Source organism: Canis lupus, chromosome 1 (assembly GCF_048164855.1).
Source record: "Canis lupus baileyi chromosome 1, mCanLup2.hap1, whole genome shotgun sequence".
NCBI classification, from domain to species: Eukaryota; Metazoa; Chordata; class Mammalia; order Carnivora; family Canidae; genus Canis; species Canis lupus.
In genome coordinates, this window is record NC_132838.1 from 87926736 (window position 1) to 87946664 (window position 19929).

Consider the following 19929-nt stretch of genomic DNA (forward strand, 5'->3'; position numbering starts at 1 on the left):
CAGTTCCAAACACAGTACCAAACACACAGTAGATGCTCAGTAGATGTTGGCTAACTGAAGGAATGGACAGACTAGACCGTGTAAGAAACAAGACCACACTGTAAGCACCTCTTGTGGCTTGGCCAATGGGCCCCACTTTCATCATCTAAGTCTCCAAGATGGCCAAAAGACAACTCCTTGCTTTCTGTCTTCCAGGGACTTTGGCCAGCTGGCTGTGGAGCTCCTCGACCAGTCCTACAAGCAGGATGAGCAACTGGCCATGAAACTGCTGACATATGAACTGAAGAACTGGAGCAACGCTACATGTCTGCAGCTTGCTGTGGCTGCCAAGCACCGCGACTTCATCGCACACACATGTAGCCAGATGTTGCTCACGGATATGTGGATGGGTCGGCTCCGGATGCGCAAGAACTCAGGCCTCAAGGTCAGCGCCCTCAGAAGGCCCTGTTGGCTCTGAGGACCAGAGGGTCGGTTTGGAGCTTTCCAAATCAAGTCTGCAGTGGGACTGGGCATTCTCTTGTCTCTAGAGGGTGGAGAATCTTCTATATAGTGGGGTGTGTGGTTTTTTTTTTTTCATATAGAGACTAGAGTCTACTAGTCTCTAAAATCTGCTAAGTCAGAACCTCTAGAGATAGCATGCCCGGACATTAGTATTTTGCAGAAGATCCAAAGGTGATGGTCACACAGAGATACTATGAGGAGGTACCATTTACTCTAGCACAAGCCAGACTGTGTCAGGAACCCCTCCCCCCACCAGACAACCTGTCACCGCCATGCAAAATCTGAATGCCTTGGCCGTCCTTGAACCTTGTCATTGAGACATTGGCTCTCACCAGCTATGCTTGAGAAATGTTTTAAACTGACATAAAAAGGAGACAAATTTACTTGTGAAGATGTTTCTAGATCATCCTGATCTATTCCTAAGTGAAGGAAAACAAGCTGCAGTCCAGTTCTGTAGAGCCTGAGTCCATTTGTGAGGGGTTTTGTTTAAAGCATGCCCATGCATAGTTATATCTGTATACAATTTTTTTAAGTAACCAGGAAGGATACACAGTAAATTGTGTGTAGCAGTTACCTCGGTTACCTCGGGTTAAAAAAAAGTCCAGGACACAGGATGACGTGTGGCTTTGCTTCCTTATGTTTTCTGGAGTATTTTACAAGGAAGACATTAAACCGAAAGAAGTCAAAAGAAAGAAAAAAAAAATGGGAGGGAAAGATTGAGGGAGCGTTTTTAGATGCTTTCTCTGGCTAGAGTTTGCAGCTGCTACATCTGAAGCCAGGCTCAAGTTTCCCTGGAACTACCTGGCCTAGGTAAAGTAACTCTGTGGCCAGCCCAAAGCAGAAGGGCCACCAGACCAGAGCAATGTGCTGAGGCCGCCCTGCTGGCACCACAGCCCTCCCCACACCACCCTTCCCATGGGCTCTTGGCCGCTCTTGGCCCAAAGTCACAGGAGGGCTCCGTGAAGCGGCGCTTGGGGACTCTCAAGCCACAAGGATAGTGCCCGCCAAACCCAGCTGTCGGCTCAGAGGACACGGTGTCACGTCCCCTGAAGGCTGCCAGCATGCCATCTGAGCCTTCCCGGGCCTGCCAGGCACCCTGACTTCAGGGTCACCACCCTCCCTTCTCCCTTGGCTGCTCCAGAGATCCTGTGGGTGTTCAGGCCCAGGCTGTCCTGCCTCATTACTTCAGGACCCTTTTCACTTGCTGTTCAGGATCTCTCTGGGCCCCTCACCTTGGTGTGGTTTCTTCAAGGAGGCTCACATTCAGAGGCCTTGAACAGCAGAACCAATTGAAGGATTGGGGAAAGAGGCAGGAGAGGATCTGGGGGGCACGAGTCTCATGCCTGGATTATCATTCAAGTGCAGCTGAGATCGTCCTCTCATGAGAAGGGTCCGTGTCTTTATTATCATCACATGGAGGCAGAAGCATGTCATTTATACATGAGAAGAACTCAGTGCTGAACGTCTCAGAGTGTTTGTGTAGGGGGCTTCTCATGGTGAATACAGAGCCCACTGGGTGTGTGTGTGTGTGTGTGTGTGTGTGTGTGTGTGTGTGTGTATCTGTGGTATAGTAGCAAATGCCAGGGGAGTACTCTGAAGCGAAAACATGCTTTCCCACATGGACTTCCTCAAGGTCAACTGAGGACAGCAGCGTTCTTTACAGAGATAACCGGATGATACATAACCAACTCCACTTGACATGTTAGCAAATAAATGCCAGTGGACATACATATGAATCGATTTCATGAAGCCAAGTGCTGATGGCTAAAGGAGAATCTGAATCCTTTCCCACTTTTGCCTAGGGCAGGGTCTATCATTTTCTTCAGTTTCCCCCATGCAAAATGGGTGTTAACTGGGTAAGATGAATTTGGGCAAGAAATGCTCTGTTTCTCCAAGTTCAGGGGGAACTACTGCTGTGTGTGAAGGTTCTCAGATAGGCAAGAGTGACCCTCTGAGCATTAGCATATGCAGGTCCTCAGGACACAAACAGTGCACACCACCCTAGGCCCTCTGATTCTAAAAAAAAAAAAACAAAAAAAAAAAACAAAAAAAAAAACTGCCCTGATCTTAATCCTTTAAATGTGATTATTATTATTATCATTATTATTACTTTAGGTAATTCTGGGAATTCTACTTCCTCCTTCAATTCTCAGCTTGGAGTTCAAGAACAAAGACGACATGCCCTATATGTCTCAGGCCCAGGAAATCCACCTTCAAGAGAAGGAGCCAGAAGAGCCAGAGAAGCCCACGAAGGAAAAAGATGAAGAGGACATGGAATTGACAGTAAGGAAAGCTACATGGTCAGGGTCAGGGGACAGCAACCCTAATCCACTTGTCCTATTGATATGTATTAAGCCTTGGTCATGCTTGAGGTCACTGCCCACCACCAGATGCTGTAGTGTAAATATTGAGACCCAGGTATTCTAAAAGAGCCTTCTCTAGGCACACATGACATGACTCCAGGGACTGTTTCTGTGCAAAACCCTTCAGCCAGAGTCAGTGACACAGGACAACCTGGTGAAATTCAAAAGCAAGACACCCTCCGTCTTCCAAGCAGGCAACGCTTTATAAACAAGCAGGTGATGTGGCCGCCTGAGCACACGAGGAAGGCAAAGCAATCTACAAGGTGGAAACAGCCAGCTTCCCGGGCTGGAACTGTGCTGGTGATCGGATGCTGCGCCTTTGTCTGTCTTCAGGGTCAGGCTCACAAATGCAGGACTAATTGAATTTTGAGGTTTGTATGGAAGGCTTTTATTAGCTCTTCCTGGTGTAATTATAGAATGTGGATGCTTTGTTCTGTAGGGGGAAGGGGGCAGCTGGGCATGGGACAGCTTCCCACAACCCCCGCCTGGACAGCGTGACTGCCACTGGATTGTATCCAAAGTCTAAAAATATCACACGCTGTTAAAGGCACAAACAGGGCTTCAGAGTTTTGGAGACATCAAGTAACAACTCTGTAGGACTTCCTTAATATGCCCAGCCTCCCCACCACCCTGAACAAAGACTGTGATGACCCCCCCCCCCAAAAAAAAAAAAAACCTGTAAGGAGAGAAAACAAAAAAACACCAAGGTTTTGCTTGGGTGACAAAAGGCCCTTTGCCTTATTATCCTAGTGGGACCACGCTGTGAATTGTTTTTCCTCCAGATCAACAATATTTCCTTCCTAAGGAAACAATCCCAACCCCAAGTACAGCAGGGCGTATGCAGCTGACAGCTCTTTGGATTGATTAATCACTCACAGTTTTTGACTCCTAGAGATAAAAGCCAATGTTTGTTTTCCATTTCAGGATTGTTATAAAAACCAGTGGATGAGTCCCAGAGTGCTTGCCTCTGGGATAGAATAAGTTGACTATCTTCCTTAAAGATCCGATCATAATCTTGACCTCTAAATCCTTCAAGGATAGGGAATGATATTTTAATCATTAACAGAGATATTAATAGTAGTAGTACTTATTTATTGAATGTGAGCATTATCAAATACCTTAGTAGAAGGGTAAAGAGGCTACATTCTGGAGCCAGAATCCTGCCCCAACACCTATTCCCTGTGGGACCTTGGGTACCATTGCTTAACCTCTAACATGGGAATAAGAACATTCTAGCTCACCAGTAGTTTTGCAGTTTAAGAAGTGTACCTGTAAATTCTCTAGGCCAGGGCTGGTATACAGTAAGCCTTGATAAATGTTTGCAAATGTTGTGGTAACTGTACTAACTGTTTTATGTGCACTTAACTCTTGGAATCCTCACAACAATCCCATGTGGCAGGTACTATTATTATCCCATTTTATAGATGAGGAAGCTGAGACTCAGAGAAGTTAAATTGCCCAAGGTTACCCAGCTAACTAGTTGCAAGCCAGAATAAGAACCCGGGCATTGAGATCCCATTGGCCATGCTTGTAGGCTGATAGGCTCATGGGTGCGCAGAATTTCTTCTTGGTCTCAAATGTAGGTATTCAGTTGGTTTGGTCTACGACATAGCAGAAAGAATCCAAAAATAATGCATGGGCCTCCTAAGTCAAGTATGACATGGCCTTCAAGGCTCAGGGAAGGATCCTATGAAGGCAGCTAGAAGCAGAGTCAGCATTCTTTCTGGTTAGGTCTCAAGCAACAAAGGAAGCAGCTCCTTTCGCCTGTTCCATCTAGAGCTTTGAGGACCTGATCCTTCAAGAATCCACAATAAAGGATGCATCTCTCAGCTGAGGGCAAAGTCTGCTTCCCAGAGAATCGGCCCTGCTGCTGTTTCCTAAGAACCCGAGTAAAAGCACACTTAGCAATACTGCCTGGGCTTCTTCCTCATGGGCAGAAACAGCTAGGAGGAAGGGAAGAAGAGACTTGTAGGCTGGTAGAGTCAGGGCTGGGCAGCAAATATCTGTAAGGTGGAGCTTCCTTGACCCTAATGACAGTGCTGTCACTGCTGGATCACTGGTCTTCACTCACCCTGGAGAGGACTGGAGAAGCCAACCTGTTGACACTTCCACTCCTTTCACAGGAAAGATATTGGAACCAGGATATCCTTTCTTGCACTGGGACATTTTCCCTTGGCCTTTCCAAAATTACACACAAACATGAGTCTCAGTTTCATCGTGGTAGCCGTTAGTAGATCTTTCCCAGACTTGACATCAGTAATCCAGCCAGCAAAAATTCTCCAATCCATATTGTACAGTTGTGCCTGTTTGACCCTATTACATTCTGCTAAAGGAATGTAGTCAAAGGAAGTGTCTGACTTCTGGGAAGAGAAATCAAGAAAATCAATGAGTGAAGCTGTTTAGGCTGGAAATAATGAAATTTCAAAAATGCTTCACTTAAACCCATGAAAAAATGCTTTTTAAAAATGCATCATTTGGGAATGTATCTGAATAATAAAGGCAACACAGGCTGTGGTGTTTTGTTGTTGTTTTACCTGCACTGCCAGATGTGTTTTCTAAAGTCCCAGCTTGTCCACAGACCCAGGGCATTGTTTCAACTCTTGGGGAAGCCACTGTTCCTAGAGTTTACCCCAAGATGTCACTCTCCAACATGCCTGAAACTCCCCAAGCTGCCTTTACTAACATCCTATTATGGCTCCAAATGGTACTGTATTATTGAGCAAATAAAAAAGTAGAACAGAAGCAGGATAATTATGTTACATAAATTATAAATTATAGAAGGATAAATATCATGGAACTTTGGAGTTTCTTGAGGTCAGTGGTCAATATTTATAGAAGTCTAATGTGCTATATACATCATGAAGACTGACCCAGCTCACTGATCAAAATAAAGGTTTGGATAAGCCATCAAAAGAGATCCTACCTATTCATTAGGTCAAGCTAACTTTCTAGCCAGGCGGTCCTTAAAGGAACGGAAGTTACTTGTTACCTTCTCCAGAAATCTTATGAATTATAGGTTCATCATTTGTGATTGTTATATATTTGAGTAAGTGGGTAATTGAGGCTATCACAAAAGTAGTTAAAACTTATATATGTATGTCTTGAGTAAGGTAGTTTGAAACCAGAATTATCTAGTCTCAAATTCAAGATAAACAAATTATTTCTGTAGTTAGAGCTCTCAATTCTAAACTCGTTTCCCAGTCCTTTTTCTTATCCCAAATCCTAGTCTCAGAGCAGTTAGAAGTATTTGCCCTGTTCTCACATTTAATAAAAATCTCATTTCTCATAAATAAATAAATAAATAAATAGCCTTACCATTTGCAACAACATGGATGGAACTAGAAGGTATTATGCTAAGCGAAATAAGTCAATCAGAGAAAGACAATTATCATATGATTTCACTCATGTGAAATTTAAGAAAAAAAAACAGAGGATTATAGGGAAAGGAAAGGGAAGGAAAAATAAGGTGAAAACAGAGAAGGAGGCAAACTGCCAGAGACTCCTTGGTATAGGAAACAAACTTGGTTGCTGGAGGGGAGGTAGGTGGGGGATGGGATAACTGGATGATGGGCATTAAGGAGGGCATTTGATGTAATGAGCAGTTATATGCAACTGATGCACTGAACTCTACCTCTGAAACTAATAATATACTATATGTTACTTAATTGAATTTAAATAAAATTTTAAAAAATAAAAATAGGGCAGCCCCGGTGGCCCAGTGGTTTAGTGCCGCTTTCAGCCCGGGGTATGACCCTGGAGACCCGGGATCGAGTCCCATGTCAGGCTCCCTGCATGGAGCCAGCTTCTCCCTCTGCCTGTGTCTCTGCCTCTCTCTTTCTCTCTGTGTCTGTCATGAATAAATAAATAAAATCTTTAAAAATAAATAAAAATAAAATAAAAATCTCATTTCCCAAACATTGTAGAACTAACCTTATCTTAGAATAATATTGAAAGAATTAAAGCTAGTGCCTTTGGGTGGCTCAGTCAGTTAAGCATCCAACTCTTTTTTTTTTTTTCTTTTTTAGATTTTATTTATTCATTCATGAGAGACAGACAGAGAGAGAGAGGCAGAGACACAGGCAGAGGGAGAAGCAGGCTCCATGCAGGGAGGCCAATGTGGGACTCAATCCCGAGTCTCCAGGATCACGCCCTGGGCTGAAAGCAGGTGCTAAACCACTGAGCCACCCAGGGATCCCCTAAGCATCCAAGTCTTGATCTCAGCTCAGGTCTTGATCTCAGAGTTGTGAATTTGGGCCCTATGTGGGGCTCCATGCTGGGCATGGAACCCACTTTAAAAAAGAAAGAAAGAGGGGCACCTGGGTGGCTCAGTTAAACATCTGCCTGTGTCTCAGGTCATGATTTCAGGGTCCTGGGATAGAGCCCTAGGATCAAGCCCCTGAGTCAAGTCAGACTCCCTGTTCAGCAGGGACTCTGATTCTCCCACCCCCTCTGCCTGCTGCTCCCCCTGCTTGTCCTCTCTCTCTGTCAAATAAATGAAAGAAAAGGAAAAAAAAAGAAAAGAAAAGAGAGAAGAGAAGGAAAGAAAAAGAAAGAACTAAAGCCAATAAATTATGCTGTAATAAACCTCTGATAACACTTTTCTTTTTTCTGGTGAGAGATTCCCAACTAGATCGTTTCAGTCAAGAGTATCCAAGAAAGTCTCAGTTCTTTGTAAACACTAGCTAGAATATATTGAGTCCTTATTAAGTGCAGATGCTTATTGATTTGTAGACCAATCTTGTAACGGGTGCTATTACTACTTCCAACTGAAAGATAAAGAAACCAAGATTCAGAGTGGTTAAAAGATTTGCCCCAGGTGCCATGAATTCTGAGTATCCAAGAGAGGACTCAGTCCTCTTTCTGAGTGACCCCAAGTCTGGAACTCTTCACCATCAAGATCTTCGGCCATCATTGGGACATTCGTCCTGTCACTTGCTGCCCAGACCGGCTTGCATCTGCCTTTTCTCAAATTCTGTCCTTTTTGTGATGTTAAATTACTGTTTTTGCAGCTGCTGTTGCCATGAGTGAGAAGGAAATGATTCTATTTATAAAGAAACTTCCAATGGCTTGGAGATGAGGCCTCTCCAGGTCAGGTCCTACTTCTCCTAGTTCCACCTAGTGAACTGTCCCACACAGAAGGCACTGTGTCTAGGAATTGCCATGAAACTAATACCAGCAGTAGTTCAGGTTTCATGGTGTTTGAAATCAGGGAACCAAAGTTTATGCCTAAGGGTTGAGGAGACGTTTCTAACTCAACTAAGTTCCAGGTACTTCAGATAACTTAGCTTTCTGGAATACTCATAACCTTTGGTTAAGTTTGTTATTACTGGTCCAATGTATTTTTTAGTTAAGAGCCATTTTAGCATGGGTGGAGGTAGAATTCAAATCCAGATCTGCCTGGCTTACTACATATATGGTAAAAAGGGGTAGAAAGAAAAGACAGATCCCTGGCCTTCCAAAGACTCTGCTCTTTCTTCCTCCCAGAACTCTGGGTATCTTCCATCATCAACAGCTTCCAGAGCTCCCAGGGTAGAAGAAAAGAGAATGGTCAAGAGCTATCCCTAAAGGCTTTCCATCCCAGGCAAAAACCTTTGATTCTATATATAATGTAAATGCACACTTAGGGAAGGCAAAACCTCTGAATCTCTGGGGACCCTGGACAAAACTCTTAGGTTCTATGAGTATGCACTCCTGATCTGTGAAATGGGCCCAGTGAACTACCTGGTCTCCAGAGCTCTGCCGTGATGGTACTGGTTCTCTTCCACTGTAGGCAATGTTGGGGCGAAACAACGGGGAGTCTTCCAGAAAGAAGGATGAAGAGGAAGTTCAGAGCAGACACCGGTTAATCCCCCTGGGCAGAAAAATCTATGAATTCTACAATGCACCCATTGTGAAGTTCTGGTTCTATACCGTAAGCATCTTCCTTTTTCTTCTTCCTAATGGGGGACTGCGGAGGGCCAATGCCAGGTCCACGTGCACCTATGTGGTTTCCTCTGTGAATCACAATATAAGGATCCAACAGCCAGGAATGAAAGCTTTTCCCAGTGGTTTTGTAAGATGTGTCAAGTTTGTGAGGCAGCTTCCACAGTTTCTGCATTTCTCCTCCTTGCAGAAAATAAAGGAAATGGTAAAAGTGAGAACTAACAGAAATAGAGGTGAGATGAGTATGAGTCTAGTCTAGCAGGAAAATAGATGTCATTTTATAAAACACTTCTGTGTTCTGGATAGATGAGCACTGGATCTGAACTGCCCATTTTAGGTGCCAATCCTGGGTTTGGGGGGACATGTGAAGGCTAAGGGCTGAGCAGAGTGTTAAAAGCAACACCAGGAAAGGTGGGTAGCATAAGTGTGCAACCACTGCCAACCTAGTAGTGTCATCAAACAACCTTTCTTGCTCAGACACAATTAAACAACATGCCAACCAAAGCAGCAAGAACTGCTCAAAGTAACCTATAATCACAGCAGAGATGGTTCAGTGCACACCGTGCAAGTATTTTCTGCCCACGAGATGAAAGATTGTCCCCAAAATATCCTCTGGATATGATAGAAATGGCTTGACTGTTGGTTTTCTACTTTTCATGATATTTTAAGCTGAAAGTGAGCTTGGGCTCAGGTCAGCTTGGTTCTCTCCAGCCATGGTGGCACTGTGCCAGACAAAGGACAGGCGTCTGTATTTTTGGCCTTTCTCACAACCAGCTACACACCAGTCACCTGAGTCAGCAAGGGAAAATCTGAGTTTGAGGCCAAGATGACTCAGATGACCAGATGAGGTGTTTGTGTGTGTGTGTGTGTGTGTGTGTGTGTGGTCCCGTATGCTAACAATTAACACTGGCTTCCAATCAGGCTTTCTGAACCTTAGCACTATTGACATATGTTGAGCGAATAATTTTTTGTAGAGGACTGTCCTGTGCATTATAGCATGTTTAGCAGCAGCCCTGGCCTCTGTCCACTAGATGCCAGTAGCATTCTCCAGCCCTCAAGTGTGACAACCATGTCTCCAGGCATCACCAAGCGTCCCTTTATGGGCTTAGGTTGCCCCCAGTTGAAAACTACTGCTTTAAACTATGGTCTCGGCAGAGGACATAATCAAAATATAAATATTAGATTATTTTTAGCAAAGTAAAAATTCAAATTTATGAATATTAAAAAAGAAAAATATTCTGAAAAAAAGACATACAAAAATAATTTTGATTTATATATTTGATGCAGATATATATATATTATTTTTACCTTGCAGAAAACAACTTAGTGGTAACAAGCATGCACTTTGGGGTAAGACAGGCTGAGCGCTGAACAGAAATCCTGTCTATGTGTCTTAGTTTTATTGTGTGACCTCCAATGAGTTACTTCAGTGCTCTGTGCCCAGATTCCTTAAGATGGGGATATTAATAGCACCTACTTTGTAGGATTTAGTAAAGATTAAATGTGTTAAAATATGTAAAACACTTAGAACAGTGCTTGGAACGTGTAAGCATAATATAAATGTAACTGTTTTTATTCCAAGCCTAGTCACATTGCACAGCAATAGTGTTTTTTATTCATCCATCCACTCAATAATAATAATAATATAATAAGTTTTATCAAGATAATAATTTTACTGCATTTTACACATATTTCTGTCTTTCCTCTTATACCAAGCTACCTCAATTGTCCCAGCCTAAAAGGGGGCTTAGCAAACTACATCCCCATATGCCAAATCCAGTCCCAAAACAAGGCCTATTATTGCGGACTGTGAGCTAAGAGTGGTTTTTACATTTTTAAAGAATTGAAATAAAATCAAAGGAAGAATACTTTATGACACATGAAAATTAAATGCAATTCATACTTCAGTGTCCATAAATAAAGTTTTATTGGGACACAACCAATTTCATTTGTTTACATATAATCTGGCTGCTTTTGTGCTACAACTGCTGAGTCAATAACTTGCCATAAAGGCTGTCCAGCCTGTAAAGCCTTAAAAATTAACTTTCTGGTCCTTTACAGAAGAAGATTGCTAATTCCTGATCTAGAGCATAAAGGAATCAGTAGAAGCAATAGTATCAAGAATTATCAATCACCTTTACAAGGACAGGATTTATTTCTCTTATCCTTCCAGAGTGTCCCTATCTTGTTATCCTTGATCTTTGTTCAGTATTAACTTTACTTCCTTGATTCCCTTTGTCCCCATTTATTCAGCTGCAGCAATTTGTTATCCAAGGAGGCTTTTAAGTGACAAATGCCCTGAACGGTGGTTTGCAGCTTTGGCTACACATTGGAACCAATTGGAGTACTTAAAAAAATAAAAATAAAATACCTGGGTTCAATTTAACCTATATCTTTATCTCTTTTTTTAAAGGTACCTGGGTGCTATTCTCAGAGATTCTGACATCATTGGTCTGGGGCACAGCCCAAGCATCAGGATATTTCAAAGCTCCCAGGTAGTTGTAATGAGTAGCCAGGGTTGAGAACCACTGCATCAGATAGAGGGCTGAGTTGTCAGCCCAGTATTTTCCAAAGTTTCTGTGATGATAAAGAATTTTGTTAGAAATGCAAATCCTGGCCCCATCACAGACCCGTTAAATCAAATCTCCAAGGAGGAGATGAAGAGGCTCTATGTTCAACAAGCTTCCCAAGGGAGTCTGGTGGTCCAGGAAGCTTGGGACACACACACTTTCCTTGTATCATACCGGGCAGGCTGTGAAGTGGCTTCTGGGAAGGGGAGCCTGTACGTCTGGCTCCTTTGTGCACAGCTGACTGTAGACTGGATGCCCCAGTCGTGTTTGGTTGTGTTCACATAAGGACTTTCAGAAATCCATATTTATGTATTGACAAAGCCCAGGCCTCAAGGAAGTACATGGAGATAAGGAGAGATTTTTAATTTTTAAATCTCCAGAGATGCTTAACAGTAAAATTCAGCTTTAGATCAAAGGTCCTATTTGCCTTTGGTTGTGTTCTTTTCTTTAAGAGTATTTCCTACTCTGATTTCAAAAAATATCCCCTTCGATGCTCCCAAGTTTCTGAAAGATGGGACACACCTCATTTTCACAAAACCTCACTTCTGTATCTTAGCAAGTTTCCAGAAGAGCAGGTTGGGTCCTCTTCTGTTCCAAGAAGAAAGGAGGCAGGGATCCAACTGGCTCCCAGATCTGGTTTGCGATGAAAGCCATTTCAAGTGCCCAGCTGGAGAGGATGCCAATTCAAGGTATAAAAGAAGAACCAGGTCAGAGGGCAAGGGATGTGCTCTGGGCTTCTCCAGCAGTGACAGACCCCTTCCACTGTTTAAACGCCATGTGCCCTCCACTCTCCAGCAGCAGTAGTAAAGGCCCACCAGGGTTCCATACAACCTGCAGCAATCTTTGGTGCTCGTATTGCATAGTTTAGGAGTTGTGCATCCTGCTTAATAGAAAATGTATAAGAAGAATATTTAAGCAATAAAATACAAATCCCTTATAGGATTTGCAGTGACTTCAGTAAGAATCATAAGGTTATGTTTCTGCTCAGAGCTTTGACATTCTACACAGCTTGTTAAAGCCTACAGAATATATGTGTTTGTGTCTACATGCACACACAACTTAAAGCACGTCATGTTAAGGTAACCTGCAGCAAGACCCCATGGATGTTGGTGAGTTCTAAGATAGGTTGCCTCCCAGACAGCAGCCAGTCCTCTGATGTGCCATTTAAACATGTTTAAAGCCGTATTTTTGGAAGTCCATATTTTGAGAGTTGTCCCAAAATGTTATATTGTAGCTTGATTCTGGAAAGAAAAGCAGTATAGAATAACTGGGATTTAAAGAACAGGCAAGGAGGCAATTGTAAAAAGGAGAGGTATGACTTGTTCACGGCATCAAAAGGAGGCAAAGAGTGAGGTAGGAGGAGACAAGAGGAATGGAAATTTCTTGAGAAAACAGGCAAATATTAATCTTAGCCACCATTCATTGGGCCTCTACTGTCAGGAAATAGATACATATTCTGCCCCCATGTTCCCTAATCCTTCCCAAAGCTCTGTAAGGTCAGTAGCCATCATCTCCAAGTCACAGGATGGAGGCCCAGGCAGGTGAAGTGATTTCTACAAAATGATACAGCTTGGAAGTACTTGAGCTAGGATTTAAATCCAAGTTTCACTGATCCAGGTGTCTGCGTTCCTTGCATCAAACAAATACACTAGACCTGAATTCTAGACCTCCATAGAGGTTGGAGGAGGTAAATGCGAAAATGCCGAGGTTCTGGAAGAATTGTGTGGGCGTTACTGGGCCTACGTGTGACAAGAGAAGATAATGCTTTGAAATGTTTTGCAATGAATTGGGTAACATGATTAAAAAACCAGGGCAGTTAAGGAGATTCATTTCTCCTAGAAGTAATGGAATATGATCCAATAAACAAAAAAGAGCAAGCATAAAGAAGGATTTCAGGACACAAGGAGGCTGAGAAAATATTTTAGAGTTTAGCCATTAAAGTCCACTGTGTCCTGAGAAATACTCACAGGGAGCAGAGAGTAGATGCCAGTGTGTAATGGTGAACAGGAACCACAGGAATCAAATTACATTTTATTTTTTTTAATTTTATCTATTTATTCATCAGAGAGAGAGAGAGAGAGAGAGCAGAGGGAGAAGCAGGCTCCCCGCAGGGAGCCCAATGCAGGACTCTATCCCAGGACCCCGGAATCACAACCTGAGCCAAAGGCAGATGTTCAAACACTGAGCCACCCAGGCATTCCCCAAGTTACATTTTAACAGCATCCTATGTGATTTCAGGTAGAGCAGACTTCCCAAGTGAGGTTTTCACAGTGTGCTAATGATCCCAAAGGGGAGCAGTGGGACCTGAGGTGTGGACAAAAATGACAGTCCCTGAAGAGGTAGGTGTGCAAGAGCACATGCCTCAGGTGGAGAATGGGCCCCGCTGGCCCCTCAGCCTCTCTGTAGCTGCCCCCATGCTTCTGCTGAATGCCAACATATGTTCACCTTGCAAGAGATGAGAAATTATATGATTGTGTCTTTAAATGCACTGAGGTCATGGGGTCTTTAAAAATACCTTTGGCTCCTATTAAGAATTAATGTATTCATTTGATTAAAAAAGGAAAGAAAGGAAGAGAGAGCGAGAGAGGCCCCATTAGCAGAGAATGCAACATTTCTTTGGCTCTGTAGGGGCTGCTAGTTCCCCTCCCTGTCTCCCAGCCAGGCTGAGCTGTTCTCCACCTGCTAAGCTGCCCACCTGCTATGCTGCCTCCAGGCTCCAGAGTCACACTGTACCTCCAAGGCCTCAACCCTTTGGCCCACCCTGTGTCCTATTTTTTGCTATGTGGACTCCGAAGAGTGCAGATCAGAGTAAACTCACTCTCATTCCCTACTCACAGTCCCGGGCACCCCCAAAGCCAGGAATGCTTTAGTCAACTTAAAGCACTGCCTATTCTAGGTTGAGCTTCTCTGCCATTTCCCCCAAGGGGGACTTTTGCTCCAAGGCCTCCCATTGCTAGACCCTCACCAGTCCTCCTACACCTGCACTCACTCACCTAGACATAACTGAATCGTCCAGTGACAGTCACCAAACCTAAGCCCTGAGGTTTTCCTCAGACACCCAGCACTTCAGCCAGTTCCGCTGAGATTCGACCTCAGGCTCTCAAGCCTCATGAGGATCACACCCCACTCCAAGCCACAGTTGGCCACACAGACCCATTCCTTCCTATAAATTGCTTTATCTTCTCTTGTTTTCTTTCAAAGCAGCAGAAACTGGGAAGGAATATCCCAGCTTGGACAGGGAAGGGGGGGGTGTGCAACAGAAAACAGATAAAACCCTCCCAGGGTTTCCCACGCAAAGCACATTAGATAGGAGGGAAGAAAAGAAGAAGAAGAAGATGATGACGACAATGACATTAACTCGGGGAAGAATTCAAGTGGAACTTTGAGATAAAGTCCAGTCTATTTTCATGTGGGTTTGGCCAGTTTACAAGTACAGTATGTGTCTTCCTTTCCTTCCTACAGACATTTAATCTACCTGGCATTCATTAGGCACAAATCCACTGTGTGCCCTAGTTCAAGAACCTGAGGCTCAGGCATGAGCAAGAGGAACCCTGAGAGAAGAGGTTCCCTTTTTAGCCAGAAGGACACGAGAAACTGGGTAACTGCAAAACAAAATGATGCATCATGACACAGAGGTATAAACAAAATACTGGGACCCACAGATACACGTAAGGGTCAAAAGGAAGATAGCATATCACATTATTTCCAATATTACAGTCTTTTTACAAAAAAAGTCTTTGAATAGCTCAGAGGTTCATTTTGTCGGGAATTCTGAGTCCTGCCTGCTGACCTCGTTCCGTCCTGCCGTGCGGTGGCTTTGCCCAAGGGCAGGGCTCCCGGGTCCTGTAGCCAGAGCACTCTGTTGTGTTTCCTTACAGCTGGCGTACATCGGATACTTGATGCTCTTCAACTATATTGTGTTAGTGAAGATGGAGCGCTGGCCTTCCACGCAGGAATGGATCGTTATTTCCTATATATTCACCCTGGGAATAGAGAAGATGAGAGAGGTAACTGCTTTCACAAAAGAGAATGTAGGAGAAAGACCGTGGTTACTTAGGTTTGTGGATGGAAGGGAGAGGGTGGCTGCCAGGGATCCATATTAAGCCAGAAACTGTTTTCTCTAATGCTGCCATAGAAATAATGGACTTGGCCTTGGGGGCCGCTGACAAATCTGGGGAGACATCACAGTGTGTGTTTATAAGGCAGTCACTCCACACATGCTTAGGATTTGCTTTAGCTTTTGCCCACAGAGCTCTTGCCCCAAGAAACCCTCCAGTAGTCTTCGACATTGTTTACGCCTACCTTCCATGGACCCTAGAAACAGGACTTCTCAGATTGCTCCATTTTTCTACTTTTAACTCCCATGGCAAGGCTTTATTTACTCTGGGACTCTTTGCACACTGTCATCCAACACCTATGATTCCTCAAATGCGTTTCAGCAGCTCTGGGGGTAGGAACTATACTTTCATTCATTAATTTATCCTCCGGTTTATTCCTTCTCAACGTTTATGATGCATCTGCTTGGCACCAGCCTTTCCACCAGCCCTACGCATCACTGAGGTGAAATGAAGATATTTTATCCTTCAGGTTAAAATCCTTCAGGTTGAAAGTGTGGGCCCCCTTCTTCTACCCCTACCCCCTTCTTGTAAAAGGAACCATCATAACCCCACCCCCATAGGACTTGCTTGAAGTCAGAGCCAGTGTCAGGGGCCATCAGAACGTGAGCTGCTGAAATGCATGTGGTCAAGCAAGAGTCCACCAGAGGGCTCTGCAACCCTGCTCAACACGCTCCGCAAACTCCCATTCCCTAGGCTGGAGGGAAGGCTGGCTTGTGCCCTGTGATGATTCTTCTGCATTTCCCCCTGGAACTACAGTCAGCAGGCAAGGTCTTTTCTGGAAGAATCACTCTCTGTCAAGTCCACTGCACCCTCAGGAATTCCGGAACAGTCAGTGAGTGGGAAAATATATTAGGCTCCACAGGAAAAAGGATTCCTACAAATACACAAATTCACCCTTGCCTTCATTACCAAGGCAGACAGGTTAAAAGACCCTTAGAGTATCTTAGGTTTTAGCTCTACAATGTTCTCTTCCAGACAAAGGGATGCAGTATCTATTAGATGCCATTATATTGGGATCATTTAAAAAAAAATCTCTTAAATATGTTTAGAGCCCTTTAGGGTTTTAAAACTGCTCTGGGGATACTGAAATTCTAATTGGGATGCCCTCATCCTGAGAGTTTGGAGGTGTGTACACTTAGTCCCATTTTATGAGTCTGGAATTTCTTGTTTTTGTTTGTTTTTTTTATTTTTTGTTAATGGATGCGTTGCCTGGCCTTGTTCTAACTAGTTGTCTACTCTCAGGTCTTCCTAGTCACAATGCCTTCTCCTCGCTGACCAGGGCTGTGCATTTCCCATCTGTGAAGTGAAAACACTGTAATAAATTTGCTGTGGTCTTTTGTGTAGCGCCCTGAGAGCGGAGGCCCGCCACTGCTAGGGGCTCTGCTGCTGCTAAGCGCCAGCTCCTCTCCCGTGATTTAACGCCCTGATGCATAATCCTTCCCCATGATAAGCAGAAAAGGGAAAGGCTTGGGCAGGGAGACTGGAATCCCTCCAGGGACCAGACTGGAAGAAGACAGGGAGCAGTCTGTACTCCACGGACTGTTCTGGAAGAGGCTGCCAAGCAGGCGGGCAGCCAGGAACCTCCCGGCCTGGATATCCATTTCTCCTGAGGCGGCATGTAACCGTGGACCGGGCAGGCCCTGCAGGCTTGGGTCAGCAGGGGGTCATCCCGGAGTCCGGCGGAGGAGGAGGAGCCCGCCCCGGGCGCAGGGAGGCGCCGACCACCTTCCTAGCCGACCTCGCCCTCCCGGGCCTGGCGCTGCAACCTCCCCCGCCTCCACCCCACCCCACTTCACCGCAACCCTGCCCCCGGGTCCCCGGACCCGTCAGAGATGCTCCGCCGCCCGCCCAGGTCCTGAGGACCCACGGGTCCCGCCTCCGCGTCTCCCGCAGCGCGCGGGCTCGCAAGATCCCGGAAACACGGAAAAGTGTGCAGGCTTCCCGGCCGTCCGACGCACGAGCAGGGCTTTGTGGTTTCACAGGCGGCCCTCCCATTCCCAGCACCACAGACTTCCGCGCGCAGTCACCAAAACAAGCCGCGGGGATCCCTCCCGGGCCCGGGACTGTTTACAGCGCGCGTGGGCGGGCGTCCTCCCGCCCCTCCCCTCCCCCCCCGCAGCCCCCGCCAGGCCCCGCCAGGCCCCAGCCCGCAGCCTGCGGCCACGCCCCCTCTCGCGGCCACGCCCCCTCTCGCGGCCACGCCCCCTCTCGCGGCCACGCCCCCTCTCGCGGCCACGCCCCTCGGGGCCCCTGTTGGAGAACTTGCAGGGCCCGGGTCTCTGCGCTCCTTCCCCGCCGCCGCTCAAGCCTTGATCTCTCTTTTTTTATTCTTATGTTGAGCCTTCCCAAAACTGTTTCCACCGTCTAAAAAATGATGCTGCCAACCTCTGTGTTGACCGGTTGCAGGAAAATGTGGACACAGGGTTAGGAAACCTCCAAGGCATTTCCCTTCCCACCCCCACCCCCCTCAGCCCACGCACAGGGCAAGTTTTCCTAGTTACCAGGGAGCCCCGTGAGAAGCCACCAGGACCACGGCAGTGCAGGAACCCCGGATGGGTAGGACAGTGGTTCTCCACCTGTTGTCCCCAGCTTGCCCTGGGGAACGTGTGAGAAATGCAAACCCCCGAGCCCCATACCAGGCACACGCGAGCAGAAACTGCAGGCGTAGGACACAGTAGCCATCTGTGCCGGCGCCAGCCCTGCAGGTGATTCTGAGGCAGGCTTGAGTTTAAGAAACCCTGGCCTAGGGTCTAGGAATGTAGCACTGCAGAGGAGAAAGGACTACCAGCTGGCTCTGGTATCTGGCGCACCGCTCCCAAGTCCTCGTCCTGACTTACCAAGACCTCCCTTCCTTAATGTTTGAGGCCAAGGTAAGCCATGACAGGGGACATGAGGATTCGAATAAATAGCTGCAGACCAGACCTGTCCCTGTCTTTGCTTTCCTCCTCTTTGAGAGGAGGTCGTGAGTTGGGAAAGCAGGGCTGGTGATGTCTCAAAAAGAAGGAAGTCTCTGAATAAACACAGGGGATGCATGAAGGTAGCCTTGCTATACAGCCTCACTGGGCCTGCCTCCCTGGCTCCTCACATCCAGTGCAAGCTGTGGTGTGGGATGGGTGGCAACTCCCACTATCCGACTGTGCATTTCATAGAGCCCATGTGTGGCAGCAGAAAAGTCCCTCTGGATTTAAGGTCAGTCAGAGCCCCACCCAGTCGCTAACGATAGAGGAGGGAGGGGAGGATTGCTGTGAGGTAGGTGTCTATGTAGCAATAAGTCAACTAACATTTATTGAGAATCTATTATGTAACAGGCCCTAGAGAACAAAGGGTCTGCCCTCAGAGTTTACAGTCTAGGGGAGATGACAGGTAAACAGACACATACAACATATTTACTAATTTCATGTTGTGATAAACTCTTTAAAGCATAAGATAGGGTAATATATTAGTGATTGACTTGCGGGTATGGAGGCCCCTGCAGGTAGGATAGTCAAAGAAGGTCTTCCTAAGGAGGAGAAATCAGAGCAGAGACCTTGAGAATGAGGAGGAGCCAAACATGTAAAAATCTGGGAGAAGAAAATGCCCAACAGAAGAACAGGTGCAAATAGCCTGAGCTTAGAATGGACTTGTTATGCTGCAGACAACACGACTGTGTCTGGAGGTGTGGAATGGCAAGAATATGGTGGGATGGGAAATGAGGCCACCGGAAGGAGTTTGGATTTTTCTCTATTTGTTTTGGAAGCTGTCAAGAGATTTATTCACTCATCACAATTTACTTTCGTTTTTGTTGTCATTATTGTTGTTCACGCATCTCTCAAGTCTCTCGCTTTTTTAGATTGTGGTATAATTTACCGGTAAGAAAATGAACAACTCATAAGGGTCCAGCTTGATGAGTTTCTGTCAACCCATATAACTGTGTAGTCACCACCCAGATCATGGCTTAAGTTTTTAAAGAACATTCTGTGTGCTACTCAGAGAATGGATTGAGGAAGGGTGGGCAGCGGTGATGGCAGGGATACCAGTTAGAAGGATGTTGCAATCATCTGGTTGATGTGATAGGACTTAGAATAGAGTGGCAGCAGTGGGTAGTGGTGAGAAGTGGTTGGATCACATTGTATTTAGAAATAGAGGTGATATTGATGCAATTATGTGGATGTGAAGAGAAGACTGAAGTTGTCCTCCCTGTGGATCTGAGTAACTCAATATGATGGCATTGAAATGGAGATTTACAGTGCATTAAGAATCAGTAATTTTATAGCAAAGCCCCAATGCATGTCTTAGAATCGTAAAGCCACCCAAAGGATCAAACTTATTGCTTACATTTGCTTCTGGAATGTTTGTATCTGCCTGGCCTAAATTTAGCTCAGTTGTACATTCACAGCATGCAAGTATTCAAGTGGACACAAGTAAACAAAACAAGCTACTGATGTCAACTAACAGGCCGAAGCATTTTCCAACTAG

The 19929-nt window shown here is 45.3% G+C and overlaps 1 protein-coding gene across 11 annotated transcripts in view; it reads left to right on the top strand.

The window, feature by feature from the left end:
- The window catches only part of TRPM3 (transient receptor potential cation channel subfamily M member 3), a 493501-nt gene that overhangs the window by 413961 nt on the left and 59611 nt on the right, over positions 1–19929 (top strand). For all 11 annotated transcript variants that reach the window (XM_072838286.1, XM_072838297.1, XM_072838304.1 and 8 more), the window contains 4 exons: positions 196–424; positions 2617–2784; positions 8635–8775; positions 15235–15363. In XM_072838286.1, the coding sequence (XP_072694387.1) occupies positions 196–424; positions 2617–2784; positions 8635–8775; positions 15235–15363 (667 nt within the window). The remainder of the gene's footprint in view (positions 1–195; positions 425–2616; positions 2785–8634; positions 8776–15234; positions 15364–19929) is intronic.